Source organism: Rhipicephalus microplus, chromosome X (genome assembly GCF_043290135.1).
Source record: "Rhipicephalus microplus isolate Deutch F79 chromosome X, USDA_Rmic, whole genome shotgun sequence".
In the NCBI taxonomy this organism is placed as follows: Eukaryota; Metazoa; Arthropoda; class Arachnida; order Ixodida; family Ixodidae; genus Rhipicephalus; species Rhipicephalus microplus.
This window is the reverse complement of record NC_134710.1, coordinates 334,528,868-334,539,103: the sequence shown is the minus strand read 5'-3', so window position 1 is coordinate 334,539,103 and position 10,236 is coordinate 334,528,868. Positions and strand designations below refer to the sequence as shown.

General features: G+C 44.1%; 2 protein-coding genes across 2 annotated transcripts in view; one reads left to right on the top strand and one right to left on the bottom strand.

The window, feature by feature from the left end:
* Positions 1-1,556: 1,556 nt before the first annotated feature.
* LOC142761670 (sulfiredoxin-1-like) lies at positions 1,557-4,321 on the bottom strand. The gene is made up of 2 exons (XM_037413598.2): positions 3,969-4,321; positions 1,557-2,250 (listed from the first exon to the last, which is right to left on the bottom strand). The coding sequence occupies exons 1-2, from the start codon at positions 4,239-4,241 to the stop codon at positions 2,044-2,046; spliced, it is 480 nt and encodes a 159-aa protein (XP_037269495.2). The 5' UTR covers positions 4,242-4,321; the 3' UTR covers positions 1,557-2,043.
* Positions 4,322-6,116: 1,795 nt separating this feature from the next.
* Positions 6,117-10,236, top strand: part of LOC119162350 (uncharacterized) — a 246,514-nt gene continuing 242,394 nt past the window's right edge. The window contains exon 1 of the mRNA XM_075879678.1: positions 6,117-7,236. The gene's annotated coding sequence lies outside the window, so the exon portion shown is untranslated. The remainder of the gene's footprint in view (positions 7,237-10,236) is intronic.

Genomic DNA, 10,236 nt, shown 5'->3' with positions numbered 1-10,236 from the left:
ACCTCAAGAATGCCTCACTTCTAACCCTTCGCTTCCTCACTGCAAGGCTCCCACACGAGCAACATCTGAAGAAAACCTTGCTCAGTCGTTTCGTTGCACACCGATGACTTAATCACAGACATAACCTATACCCCACCAATGTGGATGTAGTTACGATAATAGCTATGCCTACCCCCCTGCGCTGCAGAGAAGGTTGGCGAGGCTGAACGAGAAACTGAAACCGGTTCGAAATGAGCATTTCATGTCCTGCAACTAAACGATTACACCACTTATTTGCAAGGATCTCGTGACAGTATGTTCCCATTATTTCTCCAGAAATTTTGGATAACAGAGTTGCACACTGGCCCTATAAATGAGTTATGCTTTTTCGCGTGCAACAGTCTGTATGACTGCAGTCTATATTGCATACAAATAATGCACTCAGAATTATGCAGAAGACTGGGGCAGGCAGCATGTTTCTTTTCCCTTTTCATGGGACAAGAGGGGCTTAAGCACCTCATAATTATCAGTGGCTTTACGTCCCTAAACCACAATGTGATTATGAGAACATAATGGGACTTTGGGAATTTCGACCATCTGGTGTTCTTTACCACGCACTGACATGTCAGAGTACTAAGGCCTCTACCATTTCACCTCATACACAGGTAGCCTAAATTGTAGTTAACGTAAGCGTGCTTTCATGTAATCGCGGTTCACTCATGTCACAAGGTATGCGAAACTACGGTTATGCCGCTAACAGCAGTTGTACAAAACCGAGCTTTGCCACCCAAGTTTGGTGATTAACCAAGGAAATGACGGCGTTTATGGAGAGCGGTTTGGCCACTTTAACAAAGGGCGCATTTGTGCTGCGTAACATCAGTGACCATGGATGGCGCTAACCACGATTCAATGCGATTAACAGTGGTTAGTCATGACCACGCTTAACTTGCCTGTGTAACAAAGGTATTTTAAATGCAATGACTTTGGCCTGGATTAAACAGTAACCTTCGGGTCTGCAGTCGAGCCCCATAGCCACTTCCTGCCACCTTTCCGCCCTCCATTTCTACCATTTCAAAGCGGAAGGATCACAAACCACGTTTCATGAACAGCATTTTGAGGTTCCATTAGCTGTCAGAACAAAGACTACCCCATTCCACTTTCCTGTTTTGAACTTACACAAAATTTATAAAATTAAAAATTAACATTCACAAATCAAATTGGTGGAAATAGGAAGAGGGCGGCCAGAGCACTGTGGAAAAGTTGCAGAGTGCTAATCCCAAGGCCGAGAACATTTTATGCCAACACCCCAATGGTGTGTAACCAGGCAAAAATGGGGAGAAGCTTGACACAGCTGCAGCGAACAGCACATGGATGGGCACAGCAAGGAGCAGAGAACTAGAATTGAAGTGAAAGGGTAGACCAGTCACAGCTAGCCAGTTAATCAAGCAAATTATTAATTCTGGGATTGCAAGTGCCATAAACAGAATTACACCCAAAGACGAAGATCTGAATACTTCATTTAGTACTTGCCCACATACTCACGAAATGATACTAGTGGGCACACAGGAAAATAGATATTTTTGCATTTATATAAATCTTTTATTGATTGGATGCTGAACACACAGATGATTATGTCAATGTGAGCTTTGAACAAATGAAAGAGAGAAGAGATGGGCATTGCACACCATGAAGACACTGTACACAGAGTGCAGACTTTCACAGGTAGTCGCTCAGTGATGTTGCTCTCAAGAACTGTAAAAGGACTTGTGTGGCTTTCTAGGCTGATGTACTAGAAGACCACGCACCCTAGATTTCCGGAGTTTATGTCTTCTTCCGCTCCATAGAAACATACTAAAATATATTAAACTGCATAAAAAATATTTAAAAACCCACGTATAGGGTTTTAATCTCCCTACACTTCTTTAATTATTTCTCTCTCTCTCTCTTGTACAAATGGAGTAGTGGCTGAGTCACCAATGTCAATTAGGAACTATTCGAGGTTAGTAGCTAATGAAATGCCTATTGTACCATGAGACTGTCCAACAATGGGCACCACTATAATCACTAGAGATCTGGCGTTGACCCTCCGAGGTACGGCAAAAGTGATGCAGGTACTGATGGAATCAGCTTGGCCCGAATGGTTGCGAGGCCAAGCCTGTAGTGTGCCTCGAATCTGTGGTTGCCACCGAAGGCGTAGTAGTAGTTGCCACCATCACGGCCCTTGATCCAGAGGATGTCCACAGGTGCCACTTGATCTTTCGTGTTTGGGTTCTGGATTAAAAAAAAAAACAAAAAAACAGCAGTAATGATAAACATAACAGTATACGGCAATTCATTATGCAGATTACTTGGTATCAGAGGAAGTGAAAAGTATATAGAAGTCAATAAATTTCATCATCCTATCCCGTTTCTTTTCTATTCGCTATCTACTGGGATGATGTGACCAATTCATTATTTAGGTTTAACGTGTCAAACAAAATGAAAGGACTACAAGAGAGGCAATAGACTCTTTCCATAAATGTAAAGCTAGCTTTCCTGCAATGCAGTTAGCCCAACTAATGGTAGCTAGTCATTTGGCGCTGACTGCACGTTCAAGCAGTTTGATTGCACTTTGACAAGGAAAATATTTAGCCACAATGGAGTACCAACTCTTTCACGAGTGGGGAGGCAAGCTAACCTCACTCGTCAACTGGATATATTGAAATATACAATATATATATTCATACATTCATACAATATATATATTCATTGCGGTGCTCGCACTTTGATGCAATGAACCTGACTCTTAATTAAGCATCTATAGTGCTATAAACCACGGCCTTCCACCTTCTCCTTGGTTGGGTGGGTCACGTTGTGGGGCAAGTTAAAAGCCGAGTTTCCCACTATGCTCGGGTCCATTGCTTCATTCGTCGCCACCTTGCAAGCTGCCGGCATCGCTTCAAATCACAATATGCAAGGCAGATCAGATTAATTGGAGACTGCGACAAAACTAAAGCATTTAGAAATATTCGTCACAATCACCATCTCACTGCAGCTACGACAGAGCAGCCGTGATGCTATTGCTTTTCGATCAAAGAAAATGGTTTTTCTGAAGCAGCAAATGATTTAACCTGTCCACCAAAAGTTAGTTTGTTCCCACCCATAACTGCATTGGCCAGTCACAGCAGAATAAAAGCATGACCAAGTGATATAACTATAGAGGGCCCCGGGTCCAGGGCTAGCCTGCTCCGCAATGCCAGAGCACCAGGCGGGAATGCGTCACATATGTGAACCGCACCCCATAAAAGCCTTCAAGGAAAATCATCACACCAGAAATGTTGGGAAAATTTCACTATATTGCAACGTTCTCTCCAATTAATTTTACTTCATCGTAACAATATAACCGAGTGATTACTGTGCTGAACGAAAACTTCGTCCTAGTTGTTCGTTTCCGCAGCGTGCATGCAGTCTCAGTGAGCACTGTCGAAAGGGGTGGGGGGCTAAGCCCCCCAACTTTTCTCAGTGGGGGGGGGGGGGGGCACAATGGAAATGCTGGCGCCCCCCTTGCCCCCCCCCCCCCCCGCGGCTGATACGCCTATGCTTGGCCAGCTCTTTCGATTTAAGCATTTCAACATTTTCAGTCTCCATGACCCAACTGAAATTCTGTGTACCGTATGAATGCGAAGCCAGCCGTAGTAGGAACCCATTGCGAGCATTTGGGGATATTTTGACGTGCATCTAAATCACTGTAGACTCGAACCCACGCTGTAGTACTAAGCTGCCCAACCCCGAATTTGCCAAGCACTCATGGCCGGTATGGTGTAACTATACTCATTACAGGTAACATTTATGAGCCTACACTATAAGGTTCGCCAAAAGCACCTTCAGCTGACGCTCTAACTCAAGTGGAACAGCATTGGTTAAGAAGCACAAGATCCAGCAATGATAAAATGACGGACGTAACACAGGTGCATATGGCACTACAATTACGCAATTCTCGATCCACTCACCTCAAGTAGTTCTGCGATTCCTCTGACCTTGTCTTCGTCGTAGTGCGCAACAGGCAGAGGCCGCGTTATTTGATCAAGGGGCACATCGTATACTTTTGTGATGTTAGCACTATGCACGCTAGAAATGTTGGTGTTGGCAGAAGCGCTGTTTACAATTACAACATTCTGCATATTACCTTGCCCAGCAGCAGTAACCAGCGAGTTGAAATCAAGATACAAAACCGTTTTGCCGGAGGTATCAACACCATCAGCTACGACTTCGGCTTCCGCCATTTCGAGCGTTTCTGCGTTACTTTGCTCACAGAGAATGCCTTGGAAAAGCTCCTTTTACTTGAGTGAACTGCATGCACCGAGAAAAGCGCCTGATAACGAGAGTATTCGCAATTGTGGTTAAGAATTGCCTATCTTTGTACAATAAGAGAACGTTCTTTTTAGTTACTCTTTTTTTAAAGTGAGATTATAGCAGAATACGTGCATTTAGAGTGGTAGTAATGTTTTCTTAAGCCTTGTGTTGATAGAGTTAGCGAAACCCTGCTTCAAGTCTGGCAACAGTTGCATCCAGGCAGCTTAACGAACAGTTGATGGCATTTCGTCTGCTGCTGAACGTGTCTACCTGCTTAGTTTATTTTGTCTTGTATGCGTCTATTAATTGCAGTTTATATTTACGGTAGTGTTCGCGTGTGTGTCGTTTAAGAGCCTACTTTCGCCGGGGTGACTAACGAACTAAGTGAGTGATGACAGGATGGTTTGTTGCTTTGTTTACTTTCGCTTTACTGAGAGCCTTCTGATCACTAATGTAGCCACCGAATGTATAACGCGGTGGAACGAGTATTTTTTTACTATATATCACATTATATTGGCGCGCTTTTAGCATTCGCCACCGCAATATGTATAAGGATTACTCGTACGTATATTCGTTCTCGCTAATGGAGTACGTGCACAGTTCCTGATTTCAGGGGCCTGTGCAATGTTTATTTTTCTCATTTACTGCGAATTACACCGTGGTGCTTTCGTAGTTATTCCTCTGCGTATAATAGGAAATTTGAAAGACATTGCTCGCAACTGATATTCAAGGTTATACCAGGGTAGCGTTAGAAACTAGGCATGTTATACTCGTGGCTGAGCGTTCGAATTAGACTGCTACGCAAGTTAAGAAAAGCGATCGTGTGCCTTTCTTTCACTATTGGCGAAAAATACATTTTAAAGTTGTTTTCTTGATTTAGCAACATATATAGTCGGTTAACAGGGACTGGTGTGTGTGTGTGTGTGTGCGTGAGTGTGTGTGTGTGTGTCAACTTTAACATTTTGAACTTCCAAGGAATAAGTTATTGTTTTGGCATTGTTTTTCTATTTCCCTGCATTTGTGGATGCGTCTAATTTGACATATTCGCATAGACGTAACCTTTAAATTTGTGTAGCTTCCGTCTCCAACTTTTTTCCCGTATCCTTCATCTGCATGCTCAGAAGCACATTCGTTAGTGCATGAACGACCTTCGCACTAATGTTTTGGATTTTATTTGCAATATAACTACTGGAAATACCTGTTGAAAAGGATTGTGGTGTCTGTGCTGCATTCCAAAGCCCCAGCACAACATAAATATAGGGGATGTTTTATTTTTTTGGAAATCATAAAATTGAAGCTGCGTCTGACTTTTGGCGCTGTTCTGTTCTAAAAACTATCCTGTGGGTTCTCTCAACCTTCGAGAAAGTGTCAAGAGAAGCGTATATTATTCTGCTGATTTATTGAAGACCAGTGCAACAAAGTGGAGAGAAATGCTCAAGAGTATTGCAGTCATTGCGGATACATCTGGTCAGAACCCTGTAAATAAAATATCCGCTATTGCTGCATCATTAGCAAGTCTACCAGTTAGAACCACGCCATCTCAGTTCTGTGGAAGAGGAGTGGTGCTGCTTTATATAAAACAAGTTTAATTTTCCTAGAACTGCTTTCCTGTAGAATCGGAGAAGTGGTTTTCGCAGTCCTGTCTCATCATAAAAGACAAACACGACGATAATTATGTATTGATAAATGAACAAAACAGAAGTTGTGAATGGCTAATGGACCTTTATTACATGTGGCTGATGAGGAGCAACGTGGCAAACATAAGAATGCAAATGAAAAGTGTTTCTCAATCAAACATATGCAACCTACACACTGTAAAGATAAAGTACGAGCTCGGAGGACATCATAAATAAGATTAAGGAAGTAGACACCATAGCGCGCCTAGTGCAGTGTAGCTGCACGCATTCACTGCTGTTTTTGTGCTTTTGTATACAGTCGTGCAAACTCTGCAATGCATTGATAATACGGCAGATTTTAAGAGGCCTTTTCTCTGTGTTCTTCTGTCGGCAGCTGGTCCCCTGCACAAAAGAGGCAAGAAATAGTATTAGAAAAACGTAATAGCTTGGATACAAAAGCCGCATTTTTCTTTAATTCTAGCGGTGCACACATTCATTAGTATGTCTCGCGTTAAAGAACAGACATGGTTGAAGTATTGAGCTTTGACTATTTTGACACATGTTTGACTCAGGCACTTGGGCAGCTGACCAGGCATATGGGTATATAATTTCATTATCTAATTGCACGAATCAGTGCCATAGCCAGCAATTCTTCTTCGGGGGGTAGGAATGGGGTTAAATTAAAAAAAAACAATCTCATTATGTATCTGCTGTATTTATATTTCATATGTTTGCGTTTTCATACGACACTCGACGCACGTTTGCGTACATGCAGGTTTCACAGAGCATGAGCATCTGCTTGATCCCCTAAATGTGTACTTGATTGTTCATTGGTATTGTGAGCTGCATAGACACTGTATAAAGAAGCTATGTTTCACGCGTAGTAGCTACAGCAGCACACTCATTGCGCCCAATGTATTGTGTTGTGCTTTTCCTAAACTGTCTTAAATAGTAATCTCATCGAAGCAGGAAAAAAAAAAACACAGGAGAACTTACCTTCTCATTGGTACAGATGGTCGTCTAACGGAGGTGTGCTTTGTCGTAAATTTCGGCTAGGGCAGCAAAGGTTCACCGGAGAGGAAGCCATTCTAAAGTACGGTGAACCCAACGCATCAAAAGTTTGCTATGCCGCTTGCTTGTCAAGCTTTCGCACCACGCTTGAACTGATGCGGTGTGTGAGCTTCATCAAAACACTTCAAAGCACTGGAATCCGCAGTAAGTCATGGAGCACTCGCACGAGGAGTATACGCACACCCGAAGGCAGGTAATCCACTGGCTCATGCACGGAACGCAACACATCACGGCACTGGTGAGTGCTCCTTTTGACACCACGCCCGCTTGTCCCGGCGCCACAGTAGCCGTTGCTGAACCGTTCGAAGACAGCTCCGTAGTAAACGCGCACCGTCATTGTCGAAAGAACGCGGCGGTGGCAGCCAAATTAATCGATCAACGCCGTCAAAGCGAGACGGGCTCCGCCATGGACGCGATGCTGGCGCAAATATTTCACTCGAGGGATGATTCAAGGTAGCTCGATCGCTTCCTTGACAATCTCGAGGAAACGCTCAAGATTTTCTCAAGTGAAGGGCGGTTTGTGAATGGGAAAACGCCACTTGAGGAGCGTTTCGAGTGAAGGGTCGGGTGGAGGAGCGTTTGTGAATACGGGCCAATGTATCCGGGCAACGCCACAGCACACCTACCAGTTGCAACGCTTCGTTCTTTAAGATGCCTGACGAATGGCTCATGTTGCCAGCGGAGTCGTCCTGCCTTCAGTTTTGAGCAGAAACTCGCAGTGGCGCTCGCGACCGGCACTATTATGAGACGAGCCTAGAGCAGAGGTTTATAACTACAGCCCAAGGTGCTAGGCTAGAAGGGGACGAAGCGATTGAATATATAAGAACAAGGGTGACAGAAAAATTTCAACAAAGAAGTGCTTTATGCATCATAATAGACAAGGACGAATCAAGTGGTGCATTGGCTCCATTTCCACAACGAGAGTGGGAAAGGGCTGAGAAAAGGGTTCCTAGTAGTACATCATAGGCCCAGATGGCATTCCAATTATGCTGATAAAGACATTAGGTCCGAAGTCTAAGCAGGCTTTGAGAGAGGCAGTGAGCAGAACAATAATCGATGGAGAAGTTTCCGATGGATGGAAACTTAGCAGGATGAGCATGATCTATAAATTAAAGGGGGACAAAGCTGACATAAACAACTACCGTCCTATAACAGTGACATCAGTGGTCTACAGGCTGGCGATTCAGATTATAAAGGAAAGACTGCAGGCATGGTTAGACGATGAGAGGGTGTTGGCGGAACTGCAGAATAGGTTTCAGAAACACAGGAGCTTGGAAGACAATCTGTTCTCACTGACGCAGTGCATCGAAATAGCAGAAAAGGAACTCAGGCCCCAGGGGCGGCGCCAGGATGTTTTTACTGGGGGGGCAACCACGAAAAGTGAGTTCCTCCGGGGGGGCAAGCTAGCTCTGCTCCTACTAGGTTTTCAATATATGCTTCCGGGCACTTGAGTGGGCATAGGGGGGGCAGGCGAGAATTTTGGGGGGGCTCCAGCCCACCCTTGCCCCCCCCTGGCGCCGCCCCTGTCAGGCCCCCGTGGCTAGCATTTTTGGATATCAAGGGATCGTATGATAGCGTGGTTCAAGAGGACTTGTGGGGAATACTAGACACACTGGGTGTGGAAGATGGAGCCATTAATCTTTTAAATGAAATCTATAAAAGTAACAAGGTAGTTATAAAGTGGGAAAAACAGGTATCCACGCCCACAGAGGTGAAACAGGGACTTAGGCAGAGATGTCCACTGTCACCCCTGTTATTCATGATTTACCTACAAGGATTAAAGGCCAAATTAGAGGGAAGTGGACTTGGCTTCAACCTCTCTTAGTCAAACAAGGAAAACTCATTGTACAGGCACTACCAGCATTAATGTAGGCAGATGATATAGTGCTAATGGCCGACAACAAGCAAGATTTGCAGAGATTTATCGACATCTGCGGTAATGCGGGAGATAGGTTAGATTTTAGATTCAGTAAGGAAAAATCAGCAGTCATGATTTTTAATGATAACGAAGATAGTGAGCTTAGAATACAGGAGGTCACGCTAAAGATAACAGATAAGTACAAATATCTGGGCATATGGATAAGCAATTGGACCGAGTAGACCTAAGGGAACATGAAATATACGTGTCGATTAAAGGTAACAGGAATGCAGCGGTAATGAAAAACACGGCACTGTGGAATTACAATAGGTATAATGTTGCGAGAAGAATATGGAAAGGGGTCATGGTTCCTGGTCTGACGTTAGGCGATGCGGTCTTGTGCATGAGATCAGAAGTTCAAGCAAGATTAGAAATAAACCAACGTGGAATAGGTAGGCTTGCTTTAGGAGCTCACGGGAATGCACCAAATTATAGGGAGTACATGGTGATATGGGATGGACATCATTTGAGTGCAAGGAAGCTAGCAGCAAGATAAAATTTGAGAACAGATTGAGAGAAATGATGGAGGAGCGTTGGGCTAGGAAGGTTTTCAGCTACTTGTACAGGAAGAATGTCGATACAAAATGGAGGAAGCGAACCAGGAAATTGACTTAGAAAACAGCAGGCGGCCAAACCAAAAAGAACTATCAGTTAAGAAGAAAGCGAAGGAAACGGAGAATGACATGTGGAGATTTGGCATGATTAAGAAGTCCGCACTAGAGATCTATCGAACTTTTAAGCAGGAAATTGCCAAGGAAAGGATATATGATAATACTCGGGGTATTTCTCTACTGTTGAGGCCAGGACGGAAGTATTGCGAACCAAGACATATCGGGCCAAATACGAAGGGGTAGACACAGTGTGCAGTGCGTGTGGAGAGGAAGAAGAAACTGCCGAACATTTGATAATGTTCTGTAAAGGGCTTCACCCTATTGTTCAGGATGATGACGCAGAGTTTTTCAAAGCACTGGGGTTTAGGGACAGGGGGGGCAAAATAGACTTTAAGCGGGTAAAATTACCTAGAAGGAGGTTTTCTGATTGGTGGCTAAAGTCAAGGCACGAGTGAAAATTAAACCCTTCACTGCAAAGTACCAGTCCTCAACTTCACTATTTAAAAGAAAAAAAAAGATAAATGTCGTGGTTAGTTCAGTAAGTATCACGGCTAGGTGGCGTTAGCCGCCGCCCGAGCTAAAGAGTACAGCCACATCCATCTATTCAACGTCACCAAAGGGCCAAGGCTGCAAGAACCTTTCCTTCCTCCGTGCAAGGCAGCGATGCGCTGCGCAGAGACGGGAATCGATCACGCGCGCGGGCAATGTG

Bases quoted from the DNA above. Each gene is read 5' to 3' on its own strand.
- LOC142761670 (XM_037413598.2), bottom strand. From the start codon at position 4,241: ATGGCGGAAGCCGAAGTCGTAGCTGATGGTGTTGATACCTCCGGCAAA. The intron at 2,251-3,968 runs GTGAGTGGATCG...TTTTTAATCCAG, and splicing joins GAATCGCAGAACTACTTGAG to AACCCAAACACGAAAGATCA.